At 53.2% G+C, this 25,791-nt stretch overlaps 1 protein-coding gene across 1 annotated transcript in view; it reads left to right on the forward strand.

The window, feature by feature from the left end:
- The window catches only part of TGFBRAP1 (transforming growth factor beta receptor associated protein 1), a 42,351-nt gene extending 17,040 nt beyond the window's left edge, over positions 1–25,311 (forward strand). Inside the window, exons 2-11 of the mRNA XM_008153412.3 lie at positions 3,546–3,740; positions 5,996–6,150; positions 8,747–8,829; positions 10,724–11,065; positions 12,308–12,365; positions 15,101–15,244; positions 16,735–16,878; positions 17,613–17,772; positions 20,619–21,073; positions 22,800–25,311. Of these exons, the coding sequence (XP_008151634.2) occupies positions 3,546–3,740; positions 5,996–6,150; positions 8,747–8,829; positions 10,724–11,065; positions 12,308–12,365; positions 15,101–15,244; positions 16,735–16,878; positions 17,613–17,772; positions 20,619–21,073; positions 22,800–22,976 (1,913 nt within the window). The 3' untranslated portion in view covers positions 22,977–25,311. The remainder of the gene's footprint in view (positions 1–3,545; positions 3,741–5,995; positions 6,151–8,746; positions 8,830–10,723; positions 11,066–12,307; positions 12,366–15,100; positions 15,245–16,734; positions 16,879–17,612; positions 17,773–20,618; positions 21,074–22,799) is intronic.
- Positions 25,312–25,791: the final 480 nt, after the last annotated feature.

Genomic DNA, 25,791 nt, shown 5'->3' on the forward strand with positions numbered 1-25,791 from the left:
CTGCTTCTATTTCCTCAGTTGCAATTGGCCTATTCAGGTTTTCTGATTCTTCCTGATTCAGTTTTGGGAGATGGTATTTTTCTAGGAATTTCTCAATTTCATCCACATTGTGCAGCTTGTTGGCATATAGTTGTTTATAATATTATCTTACAATCCTTTGTATTTCTTTGGTGTTAGTGGTTAATTCTCCACTTTCGTTTCTGATTTTATTTATTTGGGTCCTCTCTGTTTCTTGATGTGTCTGGCTAATGGTTCATCGATCTTGTTTATCCTTTCAAAGAACCAGCTCTTGGTTTCATTGATTTTTTTTTTTTTTTGGAATGATTTTTTAGTCTCTATGTCATTTATTTTTGCTCTAGTCTTTATTATTTTCTTTATTCTACTTACTCTGGGTTTTTCTTGTTGTTCTCTTTCTAGTTCTTTAAGTTGTAAGGTTAAATAATTTATTATTAATTTTTCTTGTTTTTTTTTTTTTTTGAGGTAAGCCTGTAGTGCTATGAACTTCCCTCTTAGGACTGCTTTTGCTGTGTCCCAGATTTGGGGTTGTGTATTCATTTTCATTGGTTTCCAGGAAGTTTTTTATTACTTTATTGATCTCATTGGTAACCCATTCAGTGTTTAATAACATGCTCTTTAGCCTCAATGTGTTTGAATGTTTTTGGGTGTTTTTACTGTAGTTGATTTCTAATTTCATTCCACTGTGAGCTGAGATGATACTTGATATGATTTCAATCTTCTTGAACTTGTAGAGGCTTGTTTTGTGTACTGACATGTGTTCTGTCTTTTTGAATGACCCATGTGCACTTGAGAAGAATGTATATTCTGCAGCTTGGGGTGAAATGTTCTATAAATGTCAGTTAAATCCTTCTGATCCAGTGTGTCCTTTAGAGTCACTGTTTCCTTGTTAAGTTTTCGTCTGGAAGGTTTATCCAGTGGAGTCAGGGGGTGTTAAAGTCCTCTACTATGACTGTATTGTTGTCAATCTCTCCCTTAACCATTTGTTCCCCATAAGTGTCTATAGATGCAAGTGGCAGACCATTTTTAATTAAATTCAAAATACCATGGCAGTTAACTGGTTAAAGCCCTCTAGAAAGTTTTTAAATATATTTAGGTGCTCCTATATTGGGCGCATATATGTTCATGAGGGTTATATCCTCTTGTTGGATCGATCCCTTTAGTATTATGTAGTGACCTATGTTGTCTCTTGTGATGGCCTTCATTTTGAAGTCTTATTTTGTCAGATATGAGTATTGCTACCCCAGCTTTTTTTTTTTTCTTTTCTATTTGCATGGAAAATTCTTTTCCATCCCTTCACTCTCATCCTGTGTGAATCTTTTTTTCTGAGCTGGGTCTCTTGTTGACAACATATAGTTGAGTCTTGTTTTTGTATCCATCCAGCTAACCTATGCCTTTTGATTGGAGCATTTAATCCACTTACATTTAGGGTTATTATTGATAGGTACTTATTGATTGCCATTTTAATTCTGTATGCTTAGGTTTCTTCTTCTCATGACAGCAGTCCCTTTAGCGTTTCTTGCAATGCTGGTTTGGTGGTGATGAATTCCTTTATCCTTTCTTTCTTTCTTTCTTTTTTCTTTTTTTTTTTTTTTGTCTGGGAAGCTCTTTATTTGACCATCTATTTTGAATGATAGCCTTCCTGGATATAGTTATCTTGGTTCCAGATCCTTGCTTTTCATTACCTTAAGTACTTCATGCCATTCTCTCCTGGCCTGTAGAATTTCTACTGAGATATCAGGTGTCAGCCTTATGGGAGCTTCTTTGTAGGTAGCAGTTTGCTTTTCTCTTGCTGCCTTTCAGATTCTCTCTTTGTCTTATAGTTTTTGGCATCTTAATTATGATGTGTCTGGGTGTGGGCCTATTTGGGATCTTCTTGCTTGGGACTCTCTGTGCCTCCTGAACTTGTATGATGTTTACCTTCACCAGGTTAGGGAAGTTTTCTGGCATCATTTCTTCAAACATGTTCTCTATCTCTTGCTCCCTTTCTTCCCCTTCTGGCTCACCTATTATGTGAATATTGTACAATTCATGTTGGCTTCCTTAAGCTGTATTCCTGGTTTTTAATTGTTTTTTTCTTCTTGGTTCTGATTGAGTGATTTTTCTATCCTGTCTTCTAATTCACTGATCTGATCCTCAGCCACTCCTAATCTGCTGTGTATTCCTTCCAATGTGTTCTTTATTTGTGCTATGTCGTTCTTTATTTCTGGTTTCATAGTTACTATGTCTTTTCTCTTGCTGTTGAGCATCTTTATCATCATTTTTCTTACTCTATATCAGTTAAAGTTCTTATCTCCATTTTATTTTTCTCTTCTTCTGGAGAATTCTCTTATTCTTTCATTTGGGGATTGTTACTTTGTCTCCTCATTTTGGCTGCCTGTTTGGATTTGTGACTTTGTATTAGGTAGATCTGCTATGCCTCTCAATCTCTAGTATAGGATAGTCAAACACTGTTTCTGACCTAATTAGATCAAGCAAAGACTCCAAGCCTCTGGAGACTGCTTCTGCTTGCAGACTGATTGGATTTAGTCTCAACTATCCCTCATGCAATCGTCTACAGGTATGGCAAGAGTTTTTCCCAACAGGGTGGGGCAGTTGCTTCTGCCTGGAGGCTAATTCTAATTCTCAGTCTCTTAATGGGCCTCAGTAACTCCACACTGTGGGACAAGGTGGTTTCCAGTAGCATCTGTCAACTGTCTTCCCCCCAGGCAAAGCCGCCTATATAGCAAATGTCTGTGTGAGAAAGATGACCTCTGCAGCATTAGGGAATGACTGAGCACTGGAAACTGGGGTGTATACCTTTTGAAGTATAACCCCAGAGCCCCCAATCCTGACTTCTGCTCACACAGCTCCAGTTCACTCTGCCCTCCTTCTGCTGGAGCACAAGGTGAGTGGCTACACAGGGAATTTTGTGTGTTGGCCCTTTAAGAGGGTGCCTACATTTCTAGCTGTCTCTCCCTGGCAGACAGCAACCCTGCTGCTTTTCACAGCCAGATGTTATATCATCTTTCTCAATTCTGGTGCTTTCTGCTTGGGGTTTAGACCCCAGAGTTCTCAATGGGAACCTCCCCGGAGCTGATCTATTGCTCTGGAACCTCATCTGGTGTCTGTGGCAGCCGGCTAGACCTTTTGCGCCTCTGCCCCTCCTACCAGTCTCTATGTGGTCTTCACTTTCGGTCCTCATTTATCAGGGTCCTCTCCAGCGAGTGTTCAGTTGCTTATTCAAGAAGTTTCTCTGTGTTTTAGTTGTAATTCCAGTTAGGTCCTGGGAGCATGTCCATGCAGCATCCACTTACTGTGCTGCCAATTTTAATCCCCCAGTTTACCTTCATTTTTAGTTGGAAGTAAATATAAGATATACACTCTGGGAAGCTGGTTCTCATGGAAATGAAGTCACATAGAGTTCTTCACACGTGCAGCAAATTATGTTATGTTTTCTATCTGAGATATAAGGAAAGTGGGTGATATTCTGTATCCAGACGCAGGAAAATAAGTAGTTACTTAAGGCCTCCTAATCGCTGTTTTCCTAGGCATGTTTGCCACTGTTGCTGGGATTTCTCAGCGGGCTCCTGTGCACTGGTCAGAGAACGTGATCGGGGCGGCCGTCTGCTTCCCCTACGTCCTGGCGCTCGACGACGCCTTCATCACAGTCCACAGCATGCTGGACCAGCAGCAGAAGCAGACCCTGCCCTTCAAGGAAGGCCACATTCTGCAGGACTTCGAAGGTACCGCTTGTGCAGAAATCTTAACGGAACTCAGTTATCACTTCTCTTGTGACATTTCCTCAGTAAATACTGCTCCGGGCCTTTAGGAACCAGGCCTTATGCTGAGCATAGCAGATACACAGGTGATGGTAACACACATTCCGCACTTCGGGGGCCCCAGGGTCAGAGGAGAGAGAGACATTAAACAGTAGGTACAGCAGTTGAAGAGCCTGATAGAATGAAGTAAGGGGAAAGCAGAGGAGGAAGTATTTCCTAGAAATATCAGGGAGGACTTCCTGAAGGAGGTGGTATTTGAGCCAAACCTTTAAGGGTGAGAAGGACTCAGCCAAGCACATGTGCTATGAAAGAACCTTCAGGTAGAGAGCAAGGTGCATGCAAACCTGCACTTCAGGCCCCAGAAGCAGGTCAGTGGCTGTGGTGCATGGCGTGGGAGGAGGATGGTGTCAGATGAGGAGACCAGGGCAGTCAGGGAGGGACTGCCTCTTCTGTGCAGTGGGGAGCCAGGGGGCAGATTTATTTTACTTGTAAACTTTATTAGAATGTTTTTAAATGTACTGAAGAGTTGAGAGAAGACAAAGTGAACCTAGATGTAGCACCTAACGTTGAATGCAAGTGGAGGACCACACAGCGTTTAAACCGTAATGTTCCAGCGTGCCTCTCCTCAGAATCAGCGCACTTTCCTCCATAACCACAACGCCCTTCCGCACTTTAGAGAGTGAGCTCCAATGTCCTGCCTGTGTCCAGATTCCCCAGGGGTCCTAGAACGCCTGCTATGATCTTTTCTTCGAGCCAGGAACTAGTCTAGATCCATGCACTGCATGTATCATTTAAGGATCTTAGCTTATCACATGTTGCCCTTCCTTTTTGAGATGCTGGGGATGTGAACTTACTAGGACTCATCCGGCACGTTAAGCCCCTCAGATTCCAGCTGAAGGCCTGACACGGGCCTCAGAGGACACATTGCACAACGGTGTTATGGTGCCGTGAACCTCGGGCGTTGGAGGTGGGCGGGGTCGTGTACACCGAGAGGCTGATGAGGTGCCCACCCTAGGTGGGAGCAAGGGAGGCTTCTGGGAACAGGCACTCCAGCGCAGAGAGGGGACAGAGTCTCCTGAGTATGAGAAAAGCCAGTTTGGCTGTGATAACAGAAGACAGATAATCTAGACGAGAGAGCAGAGCAGGAGGACCAGGGAGGGAGATGCGGTGACGATCCAGGCCAGGAGACGAGGGCTGGCTGGGCCGCAGTGGGCAGGAGCGCAGGGGAGAAGAGCTGACAGCAGCAAAGGCGTGGCTGACGGGAACTCTCCTTGAGGCAGAAAGAAAAGCGTGCCATTGCTTCCTGTGAACATGTAATAGTTTGCTTACCACGTGTCCCCAGGGGGCAGCAGAACTCACTTTAAAAGCTCTGTACTGGACCCTGGCTGGGTCACTCAATTGGTTGTAGCATCGTCCCATGCATCAAAAGGTTGTGGGTTCGATTCCAGGTCAGGGCACACACCTAGGTTGTGGGCTCGATCCCTGCCTGGGGCATGTACGGGAGGCAAATGATTGATGTTTCTCTCTCTAGCTCTCTCTCTCTAAAAATCAATAAACATTTCCTCAGGCGAGGATTAAAAAAATAAAGCTTTGTACTAGGAGCTGGTCTTGGACTGTGGTTGCACTCCTGGGTGGATGCCTGTGCAAGGTCCCCCGGGAAACGAGGGTGACATTGTTGGCCACGGTCAGGGTGACTCCCAGCTGCGTGGGGAAGTGAGTGAGGGAGTGCCGAGTGTGGAGGTGTTTGTATGGCAGGTGAGTATGAAATACTCTCATCGTTCAGAGTGTAGTGTTCTAATCTTTTTTTCCTGTAAAGTAACTAACACGAACAGAAAATAAAATTTTGAAAGTTTTACATGAGGTACATCATAATTCGGACTGACAATTTTCCATAACTGATCTCTATAACCTCATTAGACTGTATATTGTATATCTACTCAACTGGTTGTACATTTATCAGCACTTTCAAATAAAAACAATGCAAAAGAGGCTATTTTATACTTTGGAAATGTAGTGTTAAGAGTTTGGCCTTTGCTGACAGTTGAAAGTTTGGGATGAAGAAGAGAAAAGTGTTGTAATTTCTAATTTCCATGGTGATTCTGTGTGGGAGAACGCCAGTGAAATTGATCAGCAAGTCAGAGCAGGTCAGTGTGGGGAGCAGCGTGTTTTCTTGCCCGCAGTATGCCTTCCCCTTTCCAATTGGCTGATTTTCTTCCCAGGAAGAGTGATTGTCGCCACAAGTAAAGGCGTTTACATCTTGGTTCCCTTACCTCTGGAAAAACAAGTACAGGATCTCCTGGCGAGCCGCCGAGTGGAGGAGGCGCTGGTTTTGGCGAAAGGAGCCCGGAGGATCATCCCAAAGGAAAAGTTTCAGGTCTGTAGCTCCTGCTCACAGGAAGCACGCCTCGGGCAGTCAGCGGAGAGCACTCAGGTTAGCACCCCCAGAGCCCTTCCTGTGGGCCAGACCGCTCTCCCGGGCGGAGTTCTCTCGGCACATCCCACTGTGCAGGTAAGGAAACAGGTGCAGAGCCGCGGACGGGCCTCAGGACACTGCCAAGAGCCAGGTCAGGCTGGGAGCCTCCGGCTTCCGTGCTGAGTACACAGAGCTGTGCTTCTGGTCAACTTCCTTCCTCAGTGGCCTTCAAAGAAGAATCAGGGCATAATTCTGAAAACCAAGAGTAGCAGCGTGTTATTTTGTTTCCTCATTTAGAATTTGTATTTGTTGGGATGGGACTGAATGATAGAAGTTTAGGTTTATATTGTCTACAGGTTGACCATACTGATAACTATCTAATATTGCAGGAGTCCACCTAATTAATTTCCTTAGGAAAAAACTTAATGCCCTTAAGAAACATGAACTTTCATAGAGTTGGTATGGATAAATGTAATGGATATGATAATCACAAGTTAGTCTTATGTCTAATGAAATCACATTCCCTAACAATTGCTGCTTGATCGGCTGTCAGGTGAGTTCAGGTTACTCTCTGGAGTCGGGAGAAAAGAAATGTGACGTGGGTGAGTGTGCATTCCTGTGAATGTCTCAGCCGTCACTGAAAGGGCTCATGGACCTAGAGTGGCCCTGCGATTATGACAGAGGGGTCAGGTTCCCCGTGACTATGACTGCTGTGGAATGAAAGGATGCTTTATGCTGAAAACGGTAGTTTCTGAGAGTGAGAGGCAGGAAGTAGACTTAATGGTTATGGGGAGTGAAAGAAGGCATTATTCTATATTTAAATAGTGATAAACTTTCATCTTCCTGATTTTTTAAAGAGAGACCTACCTATCAGCACTCAGCAGGGGGCAGCAGAGGCAAAAGGAAGAAAGCGCCTGCTCAGGGCCTGCTGTGCTGAGCGCCCTGCAGTGCTTTCCTTAGGCCGCCGGCCCGTGGCCCCGAGGAGCCGAGGAGCCGAGGAGCCGGTAGCCCGGACCTGAGACCCTGCTGGGCTCCTCGCTCCTCTCTCCTGTGTATCAGGGACCCATGAGCTGCTGCCTGCAGACGAGTTGAATGGCCGGACAGGCTGGTCCTGGGGTGCCCCTCCTTGTGCGCACACACGCGTGCGCGTGCACACTTTAAGTTTGTAACATTTTCTTAAAGAGGCTCTCCTGGCTCTTTGTCTGCTTTTGCTTTTTCTCCTCTCTTCTTGCCACAGTAGACACATGCAGTGAGTATTAAGACATTACTAGCCGTCTTGCTCTCTAGTCCGATACCTCAGTTGGCGTGTCCCCTTTCTAACATGCTCTCTGCCTTCTCCCTGTTGCTGCGAACACGCACAGCCCTGGAACCTCAGGAGGCCCTCAGGTTCAGCCCTTTCTCCGTGCCCGTCTCTGCCGCTGGTTGGTGTCAGCAGCCTCCTCGGTGTGCCTGCTCCATCCTCCATGCCACCATGCCACCCTGGGTGACCTTTCTAAACGGCAGACCAAGTCCTGGCGTAAAACGCGTCGGAGGGGCCTCCCTGCCTACAGTCAAGTCCAACCCTGCAGGCGCTTCAGCTCGGCCCCGCCCGCTCCCCTCCTCTCCGGCCCCCTCTGTCGCCCCGTGAAACGGGCCTGAACCACAGTTCACCTCACGGGGTGGAGGACGGGAACGGCTGAGCCTGCAATGTGGAAGCCCTCTGAGAGGCAGCTACAACATTTTAGTCCTCAGAGCAGTTAAAACATAACCAGTACCTCTGCAGACAGGAAGGCACGGCAGCTGGTGAGAGCAGAGCGCTGGGCCTGTCTCCCGGTGCGGACCTGCCATGCACCTGCCGTGCACTCACACACACACACACACACACACACACACACACACACACACACCCGCCTTGCTCTACTGGAGCTACTTCCATGCGCTGTAAATTACTGTTTCGATACCTTGCTGAACTATGCCTGTTCTCGGAGCCTTCCCGGCTCCTGGGTAGACTCTTCTCTCTCGGTTCCCATCTCTGCTCATTTCTGGGCTGAGCTACAAAGGAATGGGTCCGTGTGAGTCACAGCTGTGGACCGGGCTCCCAGCAGCCCTGATGTGATGGGTGGGACAGAGGTGATTGTTTAGAACTAACTTCTCCTAAAGGGGTTGTGTTTTAGGGTTAGATGACTCTTACCATAAGGTACATTACTTCTTTTAACTTTAGGATGCGTGGGACCCAATGCTAGCCCCAGGCTTAGAGAGACCGGAAAGGGGGAGGAAGGAGACCAGGCGGTCAGTAGACTGGCATCTCACCGCTCACCCATTCTCTTCACTTAAAGCCAGAACTGATCTTGCTCCACTGAGCGCTAGGGAGGGATTATCAGAAGTTTGACTGAGGGGCTGGGAGTAAAGGAGTATTTCTTCTAGAGATCCAAAGAGACAGAGAGTGTGGCGCTTTAAGAAAGAGGCATCGAGGAGACAAAGGTGTGTGTCCAAAGTCCCCTTGATTTGTGTCGTGTGCTGTGGCTGGTATTTCTGTCGGAGCTCCTGAGCGTGGATCTGAGACGGGTCTTTCTTTCAGGGAATGTACAGAAGGATCCTGCAGCAGGCCGGCTTCATACACTTCGCACAACTTCAGTTCCTGGAAGCTGAAGAGCTCTTCAGGTAATTCGAGTGCTGGTAGCCGGACTTCCGAGGGTCCCTCTGTGCTCAGGGCTCCGTTCCACCTCGATGCTGTGCTGGGAGGTGCTGCCCTGGTTACATGGTACTTCAGGGAGGAGTGGCGAGGTGCCCATCCCCTGCCCTCCTGCCCCCTCAGCCTTAGTTTAACGGTCCCGTATCTTAGAGGGCGGGGCTGATGCACACGTACAGGACAGGAGAGGGGAGTTTAAAGAGTGGATTTGATAATGTGGAGGGTTTTTAGGAAAACACTATTGTTCACTTTTCCTTTTCTCCGGAGATTTCACAAGAAGCTATGAGTTTAGAACAAGAGCAGGTGGTCCTGGGAGGACTTACGAAAATGATTCTCTAAAGACGGTAAATGGCTCGCTCAGGAAGTTGCGTTTCTCCCGGGAGGTTCCCGGCACATGAGTAACCCTGTCTGTAGCAGGGCCGTCTCGCCCTCGCCCCTCGCCCGCTCCCGTCTCATTCTCCCCGCTGCCCTTCCCTCTCACACTGTGTGCCCAGCATGCTTTGCAGAAGATGAGGTGAAACCTGTACCGTCGTCTGAATAGCCACTAGCGCATCGCCTGTGAGCAGCTTTCAGAATGCGGGGCTAGAGCAGAGCCTGCCGTGGGGGCCACCACGGGCTGCGCTCGGGAGGAGCCGCGCCGCGCCTGCCGCCAGCACCGGCCGTGGCCACGCGCTGGGCTCTGATCTTTGTCACCAGATTAGTTGCAGAGAACAGACTCTGGGTGAAGAAGGGGTTCCCGTGTGAGCCCTGGTGCCCTCTGACCTTTGGCCTGCGGAAGTTCTCCGCTGTGGTCATCTGCGCCTGGATGACCACTAGCTTGGGGTCGGAGGGGAGTCCTGGTCCCTGTGGGCCGACGCTCGTCTCTCACGCCTGGTCTTGTCCCGCGGACCTGACGGCCTCCTCACCGGGGTCTTTTGTCACGGTCATGGGCGTTCCTAGAAAGGTTGGCCGATTTTGTGAGAATAAATACAGGGCCTGTCCATGGCTAGTACAGGCCCCTGTGCTGTCACGTCAGCCGCTGTATCACGTACCTTTACGTGGACGGCTGCTCGCTTTGGTCAGCGAGCGCCGGAGCAAGGGAGGTTAGCGGAGGACCCTCCTGGGACCGGCATGATTCTGCCTCCCCCTCCTGTGCCCTCGGCAGACGTGCTAATAGCACTCACGATTCTTCTCTCACTGACCTGGGGCCGGTCCTCAGATCCCTCTCCTGTGCTGCTAGAAGTTTGGTGCTGCCTCACATGGCGGCGGGCACCTCGCACCCTCCCACGGTGGGGGGGGGGGTGTCCCCAGGCGGCTGCTGGTAGCACTGTGGGCAGGACTGGGGCGGAGGGAGGCGAGGGGAGAGGGAGCGGCGATGGGGTAGCGATGGGCGTTACTGGAGGGCTTGCGAGGTGAGGACTGCTGGCCGCTTGAGTCCTCAGGAGTCACCGGCAAGGGCCGCGGGCGCGCGTGTGCCTGGTCCCAGGTGCCTGCCGAGGAGGCTGTAAGCTAGGGCCTCGCAGAGCCTTTGGGACGGTCAGCAGCCCGGCAGGAAGCAGTGCGGGGCCCACCGGCGCTGCTGGGTGTCGCCTTTGTGTCTCTGCCCTGGGCCTGGGGAGCCCACAGCCCACGTGGTGTTCCGCTGTGTCGGAGATTCCCTGCAGCACGTGCTGTGCGTCCTCCCGCTGGTCCCCTCCCTCTGCTGGGAATCGGGTGGTGGCCCTCGGCTCAGGGATGCTGTGCCGCACACGCAGGTGAGGGCGGTCTCTCCGGTGGCTCGCCGCTCTCCCGCTCCGTGGCAGCGTGCGCGCCCTCCAGTGCTGTTTGTGTGCCTACGTGCACTCTCTCTCTCTCTTTGCTTCATTTAGTTTGACACTGTAATTGCAGAGGCGGCCAGCTTGACGTCCGGGAGCTGATCTCTCTGTGCCCCTTCCTGCTGCCCACCTCCTCTTCATTCACGCGGTCTCACCCTCCTCTCCACGAGTACGCAGACCTGAACCAGCTGACCCAGGGCGACCAGGAGAAGGTGGCCAAGTGCAAGCGCTTCCTCATGAGCTACCTGGACGAAGTGCGCGGCACGGAGGCCGTGCGCAGCTACAAAGAGGACGTGGACACGGCCCTGCTCAAGCTGTACGCGGAGGCCGGCCACGCCAGCCTGCTGGACTTCCTGGTCAGCGAGAACGCCTGCCTGCTGGCCGACAGCGCTGCCTGGCTGGAGAAGCACAAACGGTGAGTGGCCTTCCGCCCGTGGGGAGGCTGCTGTGGAGCCGATGAGCCAGTGGGTTCGAGCTGATGAGCCCTTCGAGGGGCTGCCCTGAAGTCCCAGGGACAGCCAGCGCCCCTCCGGGCATCTTCCGTGGGAGCTGACCAGCCTGTAGTAAGTGAAGTGGTCCTTAGGTCGCTCCGTGTTCCAGGCAGGATTCGCCTGTGGAAGACACCAGTGTGTGTTGGCACAGTTAATAGTGCACGTTAACCACTGATGACCAGTTTGAATAGACAGACAGACAGCTGGGTGAATAGATAAAAGGGGCTTCTTGGTCTCGTGGTTAAGAGGTTACGGCTTAAAACGGTCTTCGTTATGTGCACGCGTTGGTAGGCGGCCACCCCCTCGCCTCACGCGAGGGCAGATAATCCGAGGACACGGATTGAATGCGGGCGGTAGCTTCCTCCTCCTGCCGGTGTCACGTGGTCGAATCTTCTGGGCCTCAGGAGTTTTTTCTTTAAAAGTGTTGGGTGACCCCCCAGCTCCACTTAGCAGTAAGGTTTTTGTTATGTATTTGAAATGACAACTGCCCTGGTGAAATCTCACGGGCCTGTAAGGGAGGGCAGTTGTGGGCGACCAGGGCTGCAGGGGAGGGCAGTTAGGGGCGACCAGGTCTGTCAGAGAGGGCAGCTGGGGGTGACCAGGCCTGCAGGGGAGGGCATTTGGGGGCAACAGGCCAGCAGGGGAGGGCAGTTGGGGGTGACCAGGCCTGTAGGGCAGGGCATTTGGGGGCAACAGGCCAGCAGGGGAGGGCAGTTGGGGGTGACCAGGCCGGCAGAGGAGGGCAGTAGAGGGCAATCGGGCCAGCAGGGGAGCAGTTAGGGGGCGATTAGGCTGGCAGGCAGAAGCAGGTTAGGGGCAATTAGGCAGGCAGGCGAGTGGTTAGGAGCCAGTGGTCCCGGATTGTGAGAGCAATGTCCAACTGCCGGTTTAGGCCTGATCCCACAGGGGTCGGGCCTAAACCAGCAGTTGGACATCCCCAAGGGGTCCCAGATTAGAGAGGGTGCAGGCCGGGATGAGGGACAGTCCCTCCTTCCCCACCCCTCCCCCATGCACAAATTTTGTGCACCGAGCCTCTAGTAAGTAAATAAGCAGAAACGAGGATCTTGTTGCTGAACTCTGAGTGGAGTAGAATGCAGGATGGAGTGTCGCTGTGTGGGTGCCACCACAGAAGGCGGGAGGGCACTCACCGCACTGTTTCCTTACAGGTATTTTGCACTGGGACTGCTCTACCACCATAATAACCAGGATGCGGCTGCAGTTCAGGTTAGTTCAAAAGCATGTTGGCATTATTGAGAAATCAGTACCGTTTGCCTTAGTGTGCTTAAAGCCATCACAAGTTGAAAGAGACCACTTTCCCCTGATCTATAAGCTTTTTTAAACAACAAGATGACTACTGCTTTTAGAAAGTGAATGTCTTGAGAATGTTGGCCAAGAATTTTTCCTCTGTCTTTACATCTCTTTAAAGAACATTATGAAGGCTGAGTTTTTTGAAATCTTAAGAAATAAAAGTATGATTTCTTATTGAGGCTTCAGACATTTGCCTTCACTGCCTTATTAGAAAATTAACACTGGGAATAACAGTTTGCTTTATAATTCCCTGCTAATGTTAGTGAATTTATGATATTAATAACTGTTAATGACAGTAACGATTGCCAGAGAGCTGGGTAAATTATATCCCTGTGTCATCTGTGACAAAACTAAAGCTGGTTGCCGGCCGGTGGTAGGGCGTCGACCTATGGACCGGGAGGTCATGTTAGGCTTCCCAGTTGGGGCACATGCCCGGGCTGCTGGCTCCATCCCCAGAGTGGGGTGTGTAGGAGGCAGCCAATCAATGATTCTCTCTCATCATTGATGTTTCTATCTCTCTGTTCCTCTTCCTTCCTCTCTGAAATCACAAAATTATTTAAAAACACACAAAACTGAAGATGGTCAAGGCAGGTTCAAACCACTGGCCAGCGGTAGAGCTGGGGCTGGAACCAGAGCTGCAGGTGGCCCTGGCCGGATGCGGAGCCTGAATCAAGTGACCCCAGTGTTAGTCTTGCATCGGGCAGCATCCGACTGACGCCCTCACGCTCTTGGGAGACTGTTCCCCGTGGTAGTTGCCATCCACTGGGGTTGCTGTGGTTTTTATGGAAAGGAAAGTCTTTTCTTTTTTTAAATTATAGTTTGCATTTAATATTGTTTTGTATTGATTTCAGGTGTACAGCATAGTGGTTAGACAATCCATATACTTTTAAAAAATTTTTTAGTGTTGAAAGTATTACATATGTCCCCTTTTTCCCCCATTGACCTCTCCCAGCCTGTCCCTGCCCCCCCAGCCTAGGCCTTTACCCCCCTATTATCTGTGTCCATTGGTTATGCTTATATACCTACAAGTCCTTCGGTTGATCTCTTCTACGCCCCCCCCCCCCCCCCCCGCCCCCCTGCCTTCCCTCTGAGGTTTCATGGCTGTTCAATGCTTCTATGTCTCTGGATCTATTTTTGTTCATCAGTTTATGTTGTTTATTATATTCTACAAATGAGTGAGATCATATGATAGTATCTTTCTCTGACTGGCTTATTTCGCTTAGCATAATGCTCTCCAGGTCCATCCATGCTGTTGCAAATGGTAGGAGTTTCTTCCTTTTTAGAGCAGCGTAGTATTCCACTGTGTAGATGTACCACAGTTTTCTAATCCGCTCATCTGCTGATGGGCACTTAGGCTGTTTCTAAATCTTAGCTACTGTAAATTGTGCTGCTATGAACGTAGGGGTGCATATGTCCTTTCTGATTGGTGTTTCTGATTTCTTGGGATATAGTCCCAGAAGTGGGAACATGGGTAAAATGGGAGTTCCATCTTTAATTTTTGAGGAAACGCCATACTGTTTCCCACAGAGGCGGCACCGTCTGCAGTCCCATGGGTTGCTTTGTGTCACTTTCCTCGTGGGCCTTCTTCTCTGTGCTTTGTGAGCAGCCACGACCACCAGCTCTCCTCAGCAAGCTGGAGGCGGCGCCGTGACTTTGGCAAAGCACACTGCATTTGCTTACACTGTCGTGGCAACATCATTGCAGAAAGGCTGAGAGGGAAAAAGGGCTCCTGTCAGCGGCACCCAATGCTGAGAGTAGATTTGAGTGTCAAAGATAAATTTTTATTTTTTACATCACATAATTACATACGGATTATAGCTTGATATACATGTAATAATAATATCAGCAGGGGTATATAGAGATTTACAAAATTGAAATAATATGAAAAAATCTCACTATATGACAGACATCCACCATGTTTTTAAAATGACACATTTAGTGTGTGTGTGATCAGATTATTTGGTTTAGGGCATTCAGTGTTGAAGAAACCGGTGCCATAAAATATGTTGGCGCGCCGACCACCGGGCTCAGCCGCTGCTGCCTGCCCGTTTCTGGGGCTCCAGCTGGTGGCGTGGCCCGCAGGGCAGCGCGGAGGAGGGCGCGGAGGCACCCCGGGCAGCGCAGCGGCGGGCGGGCGTCCTCCCCGCTGCCCTGCCGCTGCCCCTGCTGAGTTCGAAGGTAAGAGATGGCAGAGGCCTTGTGCAAAGGCTGTCGGACGCGAGGGGACAGACTCAGGGCGTTTGGAAGGACAGTGTCTGTCACCGTGGGAAGAAGACTAAGTGAGGAGTTCCTGTGGAGAAGGGAGACAGCCTGGCCAGCGTCATGGTGACTTCCCTGCTGAGCTGTCAGCCACCGCGTTGCTTTTGTGCACAAACATGCTGGACACACCCCCCTCTCCCGTACAGGCGTGTGTGACCTGTGTCACTGACGTCGCTAACGCGGGGGGAAAGGACAGGTTTTCTTGGTTTCCTGCGCCATGTCTTCTACACTTCTTTATTTCTCTGAGGAAAAGTTAAATTTGACTTAAGCACTTAAAATTCGTCCGACTGCTTTTACGTATTAAAAGGCCAAGTAAGTGAGGGTGTGCCCTTTCTCAGCCGGTTCTAGCAGGTACGTCAGCTTGTGTTTCTTCTTCTCGTTGCTCCTGCCAGCTGTGGGTGAGCATAGTGAACGGGGAGATTGACGACCCCACGCGCGCAGACCTGTACGACTACGTGGTGGATTTCCTCACCCGCAGCCCCGACCCCGAGCTGGTGTGGAAGTACGCCGACTGGGCCTTACAGAAAAGTGAGGAGGTTTGTGCTTCGTAAATGCATTTGGGGGGTGGGGCAGGGGGCAGGGGCGGTAAAAACAGACAAAACCTTGATGTAGGTGGGTAGGCAAGCTACGCGTTGAGCTGTGTCCACTTCCCTTGCTCCCCCTTCATAAGCCCCCTGAGCACTCAGTGCTTTTGGAGATGCGCCGTTCAGCGCCCTGTCTGGGGTGGGCCACTTTAGAGACGCGGCAGCATAGCCAGGCCCTTCTTAGCATCTTCTGGAAAACTCCCCCTAACTGGGGCTGGCGGCCGTGAGGTCTGTGGACGGGAGTAGGATCCGATGGCTGCTCTGCAGGCTGGGCGCCCGGGCTGGGCCACGCCAGGCGAACCGCTGCCCTGTCTCTGCTCCCACCGCTGTGATGGGGGCTCCTGGGTCTGGAGGAAGGAGGGCAGCGTGAGCAGGACTGGCCCAGCTCGGAGGCTGAGGAAGGACGTCCGTGAGAGAGCACCTGTTGGCCCCAGAGGGAACAGCGTGCTCGGGACAGGCCAGAAGCCCGAGGACAGACCCAGAGACGCCCGGGAAAGCGATCGCAGTCAGTTCTCGCCATCGAGAACGTCTGCGCGGCCTCGCTCCTTTGGAGACACAGCGGTGGCTTTCCGACGCAGGGCCTCGGCCGCAGGGGCGGATTTCTGCCCCTCTGCAGTGTGAGTCGGCCCGCGTCCTCCCTGTGCTGTCATAGCTGGAGAGTCAGCCCGTGTGCTCCGTGCACGTTTTACACCATCCGCACTCTGCCGTGCCACACGCAGGGCCAGGCCGACCTGCTCACGCCCGCTGACAGCCCAGGGCCGGTGCAGCTGAGGACTCCCGCAGCTAAGAAGAGGTCATGGCGCTTGGGCTGTGGGTGCGCTGCCCCGGACGCTGCACCGGTCCCTGACACGTGTCACCTCTTTAAACAAGGAGACGGCCCCCAGCGGGCGCCTAAGGATGGGAGCCAGGCTCCGAGAGCTCTGAATGTCCCCGAGGCGCTACGGTTGGCAGAGCCGAGCTGCGCTGTTCCGCCGATGGGGTTTGTGGCGTGCGAGCGTGTGCGTAAGAGTGCACACAGTGCCCAGGGCACGTCCTCGGAGCACGGCATTGCACCGTGGGCCCGGGAGACGGGCCCAGGCAGCGTGGAAACGAGGCCGGCCACCAGGCGGTGTCGGCGTCAGGAGAATGGGCTGCTGGGCGGGCAGCCCTTCAGATCCTTCCACTTCCCGGTCAGCCAGTGACCATCCTGGTTTGGGATGATCTTAACATTACAAGGTTTCGCTTTATGGGCTGCTTCCAATAAATGCTTCGTTCTTTAACTTCTGTCCCTTTAAAGGGAATCGCCAGGCTGAGGAGGGCAGGGCCCAGCAGCCTCTGCTCCGTCTGCCAGCTTCCTGTGCACTGCCCCCAGTGTGGCTTTCCCCAGAGCGCGGACCGCGGCGCGCGGGACACGGTGAGCAGGGCCTGTGCAAAGCCGGCCCTCAGGCGCGCTCTCCCCTCAGGTTGGAGTCCAGGTTTTCACCAAGAGGCCTTTGGAGGAGCAGCAGGACAGTTTCAATCCAGACCATGTGCTCAGTCGCCTTAAGAAATACCCCAGCGCCCTTGTCCGGTACCTGGAGCACCTGGTGATGGACAGGAACCTGCAGGTGAGCCCGCGGAGGAGGTCAGGTGTGCAGGTGGCAGCGTCCCGCTCTAAGCGACGGGAGTCGGCGCTAAGACTGGGGCAGGTGGCCCTCGTGGAACGCCCTCGGTGCCCTGGCTGCCAGCTGTGCCGCTGGTGGTCTGCAGGGAGCTGGCGGTTGTGAGAGAGATGGGAGGAGTAAGTAGCTTCTTACCCTCATCGCATGTCCACCAGCTCGTACTTTTCTTCTCTAGTCCTTCCTTGTTACATTTCTTAAAGGAAATGAGAGAAGCTGCACCTCTTTGGAGAATACTGACATCCTGTGGCCCTTACTTCTCCAAATGAGAAGTAACCCTTTATAGTTTCCCCATAAGTTTTAATATTTATTTATATTTTTATAGATTTCAGAGAGGAAGGGAGAGAGAGATAGAAACATCAATGATGAGAGAATCATTGATCGGCTGCCTCCTGCATGCCCCCCACTGGGGATTGAGCTTGAAACCTGGGCATGTGCCCCTGACTGGAACCGAACCTGGGACCTTTCACTCTGCAGGCCAAGGCTCTATCCACCAAGCCAAACCAGCTAGGGCCCCCGTAGATTTTAAATTCACCTTCTCTGTGTTGTGGTTTCTGAGAGGCTCTTGACCAGCCAGTGTGTTGTGGGTTGTCCTTACGAATCCGCCAGATCCCCTCGGCACTGCGGCCGGGCACCAGTCTCCCCCTTTGCGAACACGCGTTTGCTTGGCCCGTTTCCTGCAGAGGGAAGAGTACCACACACGCCTGGCCCTCCTCTACCTGGACGCGGTGCTGCAGCGGACGCCCGGCGCCGGCGGCTCGGGGGCCGAGGTGACGGAGACCCAGGCGAAGCTGCGACGCCTGCTGCAGAAGTCCGACTTGTACCGAGTCCACTTCCTGATGGGTGAGGAGGAGCTCGCCGTCTCCACGATAACCTGCGGGTGGCAGGAGCGGGGGAAGGCTCCGGCATCGCTCCTGTGGTTCTGTGGGTGATTCCTTGAGCCTTTAAGGCACAAAGCCAGTCCCGCTGGAGCACAGCTCCCAGGCCTCCCCGCCCAGTGGGCAGCGGCCCTTTCCCTGCAGGCGGGGCTCATGAGTCACAAGGCCATGCTCTATAGTCTCCACAGACAATTAGTGAGGACCCCGCTGCGCTCAGGTGACCCGGGCCAGCTCCCTGCGCACTCTGATCCCTAGCTCTCCCTCGGCCGGTCCGTGCATAGCCGTGTTTTATGAGCCTCTCTGTTTAAAGGTCTTATGTAATATCAGCTGGTTCGTGAACACTGTCTCACAGCAGCAGCGCTCTGAGTCAGCCTCCCCGAGGCTCAGGGGACACACCGCTTCTGAGAGGCACTGCCTTCCTGTGCTCCCAGCGTAGACGCGTCCAGCACTGTGCTTGGGCCGTTTCAAATGCCGACACCACCGACAGAAGCACAGCAGTGCTCCCCCGGGACCCTCCGTGGACCGTGATCAGCACACGGGTGTGCCCAGTGAGGGCCGAGCATCGCTTTGCTTGACCTGTCGCTGGCTCACCTGTTTGGCCACGCTGGGCCAGGCCACGGATGCCTCAGAAGCACCACAAGTATTGATTTTGGAGTTACAAATAGATGCTGGTTAGGAGGCACATAGAGAATCTGCAAATACTGGGGACTGACTGTGTGTATCCCAGGCATAGGTCACAACGCTCAGCACGCAGTGTGACGCTTATTTCCTGACCTTTATAGCAGAGGAATGTGAAGCTCAGAGCAGGTGCCCAGCAGGCCCAGCTCGCCAGCCCCACAGCAGGCGTTCCGAGCAGGCATGGGCTCAAGGTTTCGCGTGGAGGCCAACACTTGCCCACAGCCACCGCCCATTATGATTGGTCAGTGGCCGTGCTATCATGTTGTTCAGCATTTTTACTGGCCCTGACTTATGTCCTACTTTATGCTGTACCGATCCCTTCATAAAAACTTCATGCTACTCATCGTTTGTTGATGAGTGTTTTTATTCAGCCTCCTTCTTGGAGCATGCGTAGTGTCAGACATGCACAGAGGATAGAGAGTGGTGTGGCTGGATTCCTGTCCTCGTAACCGAAGGTCAGGCGAGGGCCCAGGGAGTGGCAGGCCAGGCCTTGGGTGGATGGGCCGGGGAGCCGCCCAGAGGCGGCCCTGTTCTGGCAGTCATAAAAGGTAAGCCTGGGAGCTGGCGGGAAGTGGGTGTCCCCAAGACTGGAACAGCACTGCAGCTCAGACGACCGCCGCCCCCTGTGAGTCAGGTGACTCGGGGGTCACCGGGGCACGTGGCATAGTAGTTCCTGTCAAGCCCACCATGGGGGCGAGAGTCAAGCATGAACGAGACGGCGACGTGAAGGTGTAGGTCACCGCCAGACCTTTCCGTCACCATCTGTGCCTCTCCCTGTCCCTCCCGGGTGGGTCCGCTGAGGAATGGTGGGTCCGGGGCTGTGAGGCCCGTGTCGGTGCAGTGGGTGGCCTGTGGCGGAGCCAGCCCTTTGCTGCGGGACTGGTGGTGCCCACCATGTGCGCCAGGCCTGGATGTAGCCAGACTTCAAATGCAAAGGCCTGTAAGCGGAGTAAACCTTGTCCCCGGAGAGGTGGTCCGTGGGAGAGACCTACGTTACCGTCCTGGTTGGCGGGGAGTGGGCAGTCACTGATGAGACGCGGCCCACCCGGGGCAGCTGGCCAGCTGCTGCTCTCTGCTGGTGCCGTTTACTCGTCACCTGGACATTTACATGGGAAACAGACAGGCAAGTCGTTAGGCCAAGCACGTCACACTCACAGGCTCACACGGGCCAAATGAACAAGGTGGAAGTGTATGTGGCCGCAAAAGCAGAAGCTTCAATTTTCATAGAAACGTAGGTTTATTTCGATAGAGACATGCTGAATACAGAGGGCTGAAATAAATGAGTCATCGTTAACAAAATAATAGAACATTTTAATAAAAATATTTTTTCTTGCACATTAACTTACCAGACACTGAATAACTACACAAATTAATAAGCGTAACGCAAATAAACCTATTTCTCTTGTTCTCCGAAAGCGAAATATTTCCTGTGGAGCACACCATACAAGTCAATACAAGACTAATGACGTGGCCATCGGCTGCTGGAATATTTGCTGCTGGTATTAGTGGAGAGAAATGGGCACCTGCGCATAAGGTGCATGAGGGAAATGAATGCAACACAATTATAGTAATCAGTCATTCTAGTTCGTTATTAATAGTTACGTGTAACAGGATATTGTAAAAATTAAGTTACGAAATTTTTATTAAAACGTTTCTTACGTACCGTTATATTGGCCGGGCCGCATGCGGCCTGTGGGCTACAAGTTTGACATGCTTGCTTTAGGCCTGTGTAGACGTGGATTTTAGCACTGTGGACCCATATGCCTTTGCATGGAATAGAGTTTAGATTAGAGTAAAGGGGTTTGGCCGACTGTATGGCGAGAGGTGGCATTATCTGTGACGCTTTTCTGCGTCAGTCGAAGGCACTCGCTGGAAAGGGGGTCCTGTGGCCGGTTGGAGGCCCCGTGCTGGCAGGCAGGTCCCCGGGCCTTCTGAGACCAGGGTCCTGTGTTTCGTTCATTCTCTAAACTCTGAGCCAAAGCTGTGTTCTGAGACCTGCCTGTCCTGAGAGAGAGGCAGCCTGTGTCTTTAGCGTTAGGGACACCAGATGCAAAGTGTGGACACGGACGCCGCTCCACACGGTCTGGGGCGGGGCGTGGGAGCGGCTGTTCTGACCCGTGGTTCTGCCCACAGAGAGAGTGCGGGGCGCTGACCTGCCCATGGAGAGGGCCATCCTGCACGGGAAGCTGGAGGAGCACGAGCAGGCCCTGCGCACCCTGGCGCTCGAGCTGGGGGACTTCCCTGCGGCCGAGGACTACTGCGCCTGGCGCTCCGCGGGCAGGGAGCCGGCCTACCGGCGGCGGCTCTTCCACACGCTGCTGGCCCTGTACCTGGGCCCCGGCCCCAGCGCTCCCGCCTCCGCCCCCTTCTCCGCGGAGCTGGCCGTGGCCGCGGTGGACCTCCTGAACCGCCACGCCGCCGAGTTTGACGCTGCCCAGGTTCTGCAGCTGCTGCCGGGCACCTGGTCGGTGCAGCTGCTCTGCCCGTTCCTGGCGGGCGCCATGCGGGACAGCACCCACGCCAGGAGGACCGCGCAGGTGGCGCTCGGACTGGCCACGTCGGAGAACCTGATCTATAAGCACGACCAGGTGAGAGCCAGGCGCTCCTGACGTGAGTGCTCCGTGTGCCGTGCGTTTTGCCTGGGGAACGTTCTCTGTCAGTGTTTTCTCTGCAGCGTCGGTCTGTGTGACACTCGGAGAGGCCTGTGCGCGGCAGGAGCGGGCCGTGTCCCGTGGTGCGTGCTTTCTCCCCTTCCCAAGACGATGGTCAGGAAGGCAGGCGCACGTTGTGCGTCGGGCGCTTTTCTGCACTTGGCATCATGATATCGCTTCATCGTCACAGCATTTGAATGCAGCACTACTATTATCTCTGTCTCACAGGAGGGGAAACTGAGGCACAGAGCAGTCACGTCAATGGAAGAGCCAGGCGTGCGTCCCAGCCCCTCGGAACGCCGCATCTTGGTCCCTCTGTCACTCAGCTCGGGCGGCCCTAGCAAATGCCCGCCTCGGGTTAGACTGCAGGCACGTTTCTCACCTTACAGGGACTGGGAGGCGAAGATGCGTGGCCGGCAGATTCCCTGCCTGGTGCGGACTCCCTGGCCCTCCCTGCGTCCTCACGCAGCAGAGCCAGCTCTGGCCTCTCCCTCTTCTGACGGCCCTACTCCCGTTTTGGGCGCCCACCATGGCCTCATCTGACCTTAGCACCTGCCACGGGCCCCACCTCCAAATACCATCACATTAGCAATTAGGGCTCCAACCTATGAATTGGGGGGCACAATTCAGTCCGCAGCTGCCCTCCCTCTGGAGACCCCTCCGTGGGAGGAGCGGTCTCCCGGAGCAGGAGCCGGCCTGTCCCCCTTGGAAGCGTCATTGGCTCCCCAGGGGAGAGGTCGATGCCTGGAAGATTCCGTCTCACCTCTTTGGCCCGTCACGGCTCGCCAGCACATGTGGCACCTCCCAGGGTGACACGCTGTCCACATGTATGGCCTTCGTTCCTGCCGTTCTGTCGGGGTGGTCTCACCTGTCCCTCCATGTCTGGGGACCACCTGCAGGAAACCCAGCCAGGCGGTGCCCCTCGTGGGACCTTCACACCCCTAAGCAGGTTAACCACTCTGAGCACACCTTTCGTAATTGCTTGGGTTCCTTGAGAGCAGGAAATGTCATTTATGATCTCAGTACTCCTCAGTGTTCCTAGAGCCACGCCAGGCGTCCCGGGGGCGTTGAATAAATGTTGGACGACTGATGACGCTAATGTGTCCAAGGTGAACTCACCAGGTTGCTGCTCAGTCCCTGCAACAGACCGCCGTGTCGGCCGCAGGGAATTGTGGCTCTTAGCTGGCGACGGAGTCACAGCTCGGGCTTGTCGGTACCTTAAGGAAAGAAAACGTGTCGTAGGACGTCAGGAATGGGCCGCTAACCAGCCCTGGGGCTTTGACCAGGTGCCTTGTTCGCGCCTTCCTCGGCCTGCTTGTCTGAGAGGCCCCGGAGTGAGGGTGGTGCGGCCTCATTCCGCTCTAAGAGCTCCCACGGTGAGCAGGCCTCGCTGGAGGGCGCCGAGCTCACAGAGCGTCCGAGGGGCCGCCTCGGGGAAACGCCTCCGCCAGACAAGCACCAGTGATGTCTGTAAGATAAGAGAGCGGTTCCGAGGCTGTGTGCTCTCCAGTGACTACGGCTGTGTTTGTTTATTTTCACTTGTGATATTTTGTCTCGGGAAGTTGATATTAAAGCAATGCTCATCAGTAACAGGGATCCCTGGGGAAGGCGTGTCTGAGAAACTGCACAGCAACATGTGAGCGCCCTGTCTTTATTTCCTCAGATGAAGGTGAAAAGGAGCTCGTTCCGGCTCTCAGACAAACAGCTGTGCCAGGTGTGCCACCGTCCCTTCTGCGAGCCCGTGTTTGTTAGATACCCAACCGGAGACCTCGTCCACACCCACTGTGCCGCCAGCAGACACGCGAACCCCAGCGCCCCCCGCCCTGGCGCTCGGACTTGAAGGGGCCGCCTGGGCGCCAGGGGGACCTCGAGTTCTTCGCACACCAATGCAAGGAGCAGAGAGCGCTGGCGCTATGCCAGCCCAGACAGGTGACATCTCGGTGCCGGGAGACTCGGTCAATGTGAAACAAGGACTCTGCCCTGCTGCCCAGTCGGCATGAATGTACACAGAAAGCCCACAACGGAGAAGTGAGCCTTCCCGGCGCACTCCCAGGACTGGCGCCCACCCCACCTTCAGGCACACACTTGCCCTGGGGCATTTCCTTCAGGGTGGCACGCAGGTGACACCGTCAGCCCGGTGAGTGGCCAGGACAGAGTCCTGTGCGGGCAGGTTTCACGTCGCACTTTTCCTCCCGCCTGGTGCGTGCTCCATCCACCGCACAGCGGCTGCTTCCCGATGACCTCGGGGGCTCTGCTCTTGCCCTTGGCCTTGGCGGGCCTGGGGGGTGTGTCCGTTCCCTCCTGTTTCCCATCCGGCTCCCCACCCTCAGAGCGCGCCCTTTGGGTGAACGGTATGCTTCTGGCTTCTAGCAAGTGAACACCACCACGAAACTGATGAAGGCCGAGAGAGAGGCTGCCTGCCCGGCGGGACGACGGCGGAGACGGAACCGTGGGGACAGGGCCCACGCGTGTGCCCCTCACTGCCGGCGTCTGCTGGTCTGAAACTCCACCGTCAATGTGCTTGACTAAACGTTTTCATTTGAAGTTATATTATCTTTGTAATCTTTCTCTTATTTAGAAAGTCATCTGTCATACTTGTTAGGGATGTTTTTTCTTGTTAAAATGTGCCTCCTGTTGAATACCTGGGAAATTAAAAGGGAAACAATGAGCACAACCCGAGTGTATTTTCAGGAGAGGCCGGCCTCCCGCACTCGCCGCTGGGCGGGCAGTGGGCGGCGCTGCCGCTGCGCACGGTGAGGTGGCCGCCTTTCCTGCAGGTGATGCCGCCCGAGAGGAGGCCCAGCCGCTGCGCACGGTGAGGTGGCCGCCTTTCCTGCAGGTGATGCCGCCCGAGAGGAGGCCCAGCCCGCCGCCTTACCTCCAGCTCTTCACACGCCGCTCCGGGTTTCCTGGTCATGGCGAAACGAATGCCCGTCGCCCCAGACTGCTGATGCGTTCTGTGGTTCCTGCACCGCCCTCGGACTTCTTCGTTTTGGTGACCGATTCTGTTAGGGATGGAAAATAAAGACACTGTACCCCGATGCAAGGCTTGCAAGCAAGCATCAGCGTCTGAGGAGAGAACCCTGGAACACGCCCTCCCGCAGCCTCAGCCTTACGGAGGGGGATGAAGAGCCCACTCCAGTCTTCAAAAACCTTCTGCACTAGGAATGGTCAGCGTTCCTTTTCCTTTGTGATGCCAACTGGGCCAAGAAGGCAGCGGCCTCCACGCCTTCTTTCCTGACTACGTCTCCGTGAGCTCAGGTAGAGAACGAAGGAATTCTGCCTGCAGCGCAGCCCCGTGCTGTTACTCGGGGTGGACACAGCCCAGCCGGGACTGACCCTGCGGATGGCGTGCAGAATCACCATGTTACTGTGCATATCACCGTTCAACTTGTGTGCTTGGATTTACTCCTCGAAGAACGGGCGACTAGTCCATGCAATATGCACTTTGCAAAGCACTGTTTCTCTACTCAGAATGGGTAAAATCTTGAAAAAGTCTTGTGATTGCTCATTTCTAACTTGGGGCCTCTACTCAGTCTCTTTTTTCTCTGAACATTGATCAGTACTTTGAAATGTTTGTTTTCCTTTAGAATAATGGGAATTGAAGTTGAACAGTTTTCCAGCTCTCTGTGACACTGCAGAATTGTCTCCTGTGTTCAAAACCGTTCTCTAATCTTCCTCAAACTCCCACAAGGCGCTTTTCTCAAATCATATTTTGAAAAGAAATACATGTTCTTTCCACAGGCCTGCTGCTTTGTGACCGTGCTGTTGACTAGAGCAGTTAGAAGCACCACTCAGCCGCTTTTCCCTCCAGGTTCTGTGTGACCATTCTAGTTAAAACAGCATGCTCCGAACTCAGTTGTCATTGTATGTTCTGTGCGCAAGGCTGTCTAATTTTATGGCCCGTGGATCTGCTGTGCCTGTCGAGAACTAACGGGGGAAGTGTAGGCTGTGGGGCACGGGCCTGGCTCAGCCCCGGGAACCGTGCTGGAGGGAGGGGCCTCGGTCACACCATGGAGCGATGCCTGTCACACAGGGGGGGTAGCCCTGGCTTTTTGCTTGCTCTCCTATGGAAACTGTTGTCCTTGCAGCTCTATCCTTTGCCCCTGGTTGGGTCCCAAATACACAAGATGTACAAATGTAAACTTGATTTTATTAAAATTCTTTTAATTCTTTGTCCTTTCTGTAGTTTTTTTTTTTTTAAATAAAATTCACTTGATAAAGGGAGGGTGTCCACTCGCCTGCGGAGTTCCAGAGCTCACGCCTCCGTACCTGGGCTCCTCCCGGCACCGGCAGGATTTCCGTGGCCGCCCCGTAAAGTTTTTGTTATTACTTTACCACATTTTAAATGGTCCACTTCTCATTGCTCTCCTGCACACTCACGTTGCTCCTTGACTGCTCCTTCAGGTCCATGGTGTCCTGAGGAGTCAATGGAGGTTTCTGGTGACTTCTGACATACCTTACCATTTAGCTAAACACTCAGTAAGCCTGCTGCCCGTGCATTTCTAATCCTCAATGTATTCAAGGAATAGAACCTTTAAAAAATTTCACCTTTTAGATGTTAATTTCCCTCTTAGAACCCTGTTCATAGCAGGTCTGGGATGTTCTGTGGAGTGACTTTGCCTGGCATTCTCTCACCCAGGCCTGGCCCCGCC

The sequence above is a fragment of the Eptesicus fuscus genome, chromosome 16, assembly GCF_027574615.1.
Source record: "Eptesicus fuscus isolate TK198812 chromosome 16, DD_ASM_mEF_20220401, whole genome shotgun sequence".
In the NCBI taxonomy this organism is placed as follows: domain Eukaryota; kingdom Metazoa; phylum Chordata; class Mammalia; order Chiroptera; family Vespertilionidae; genus Eptesicus; species Eptesicus fuscus.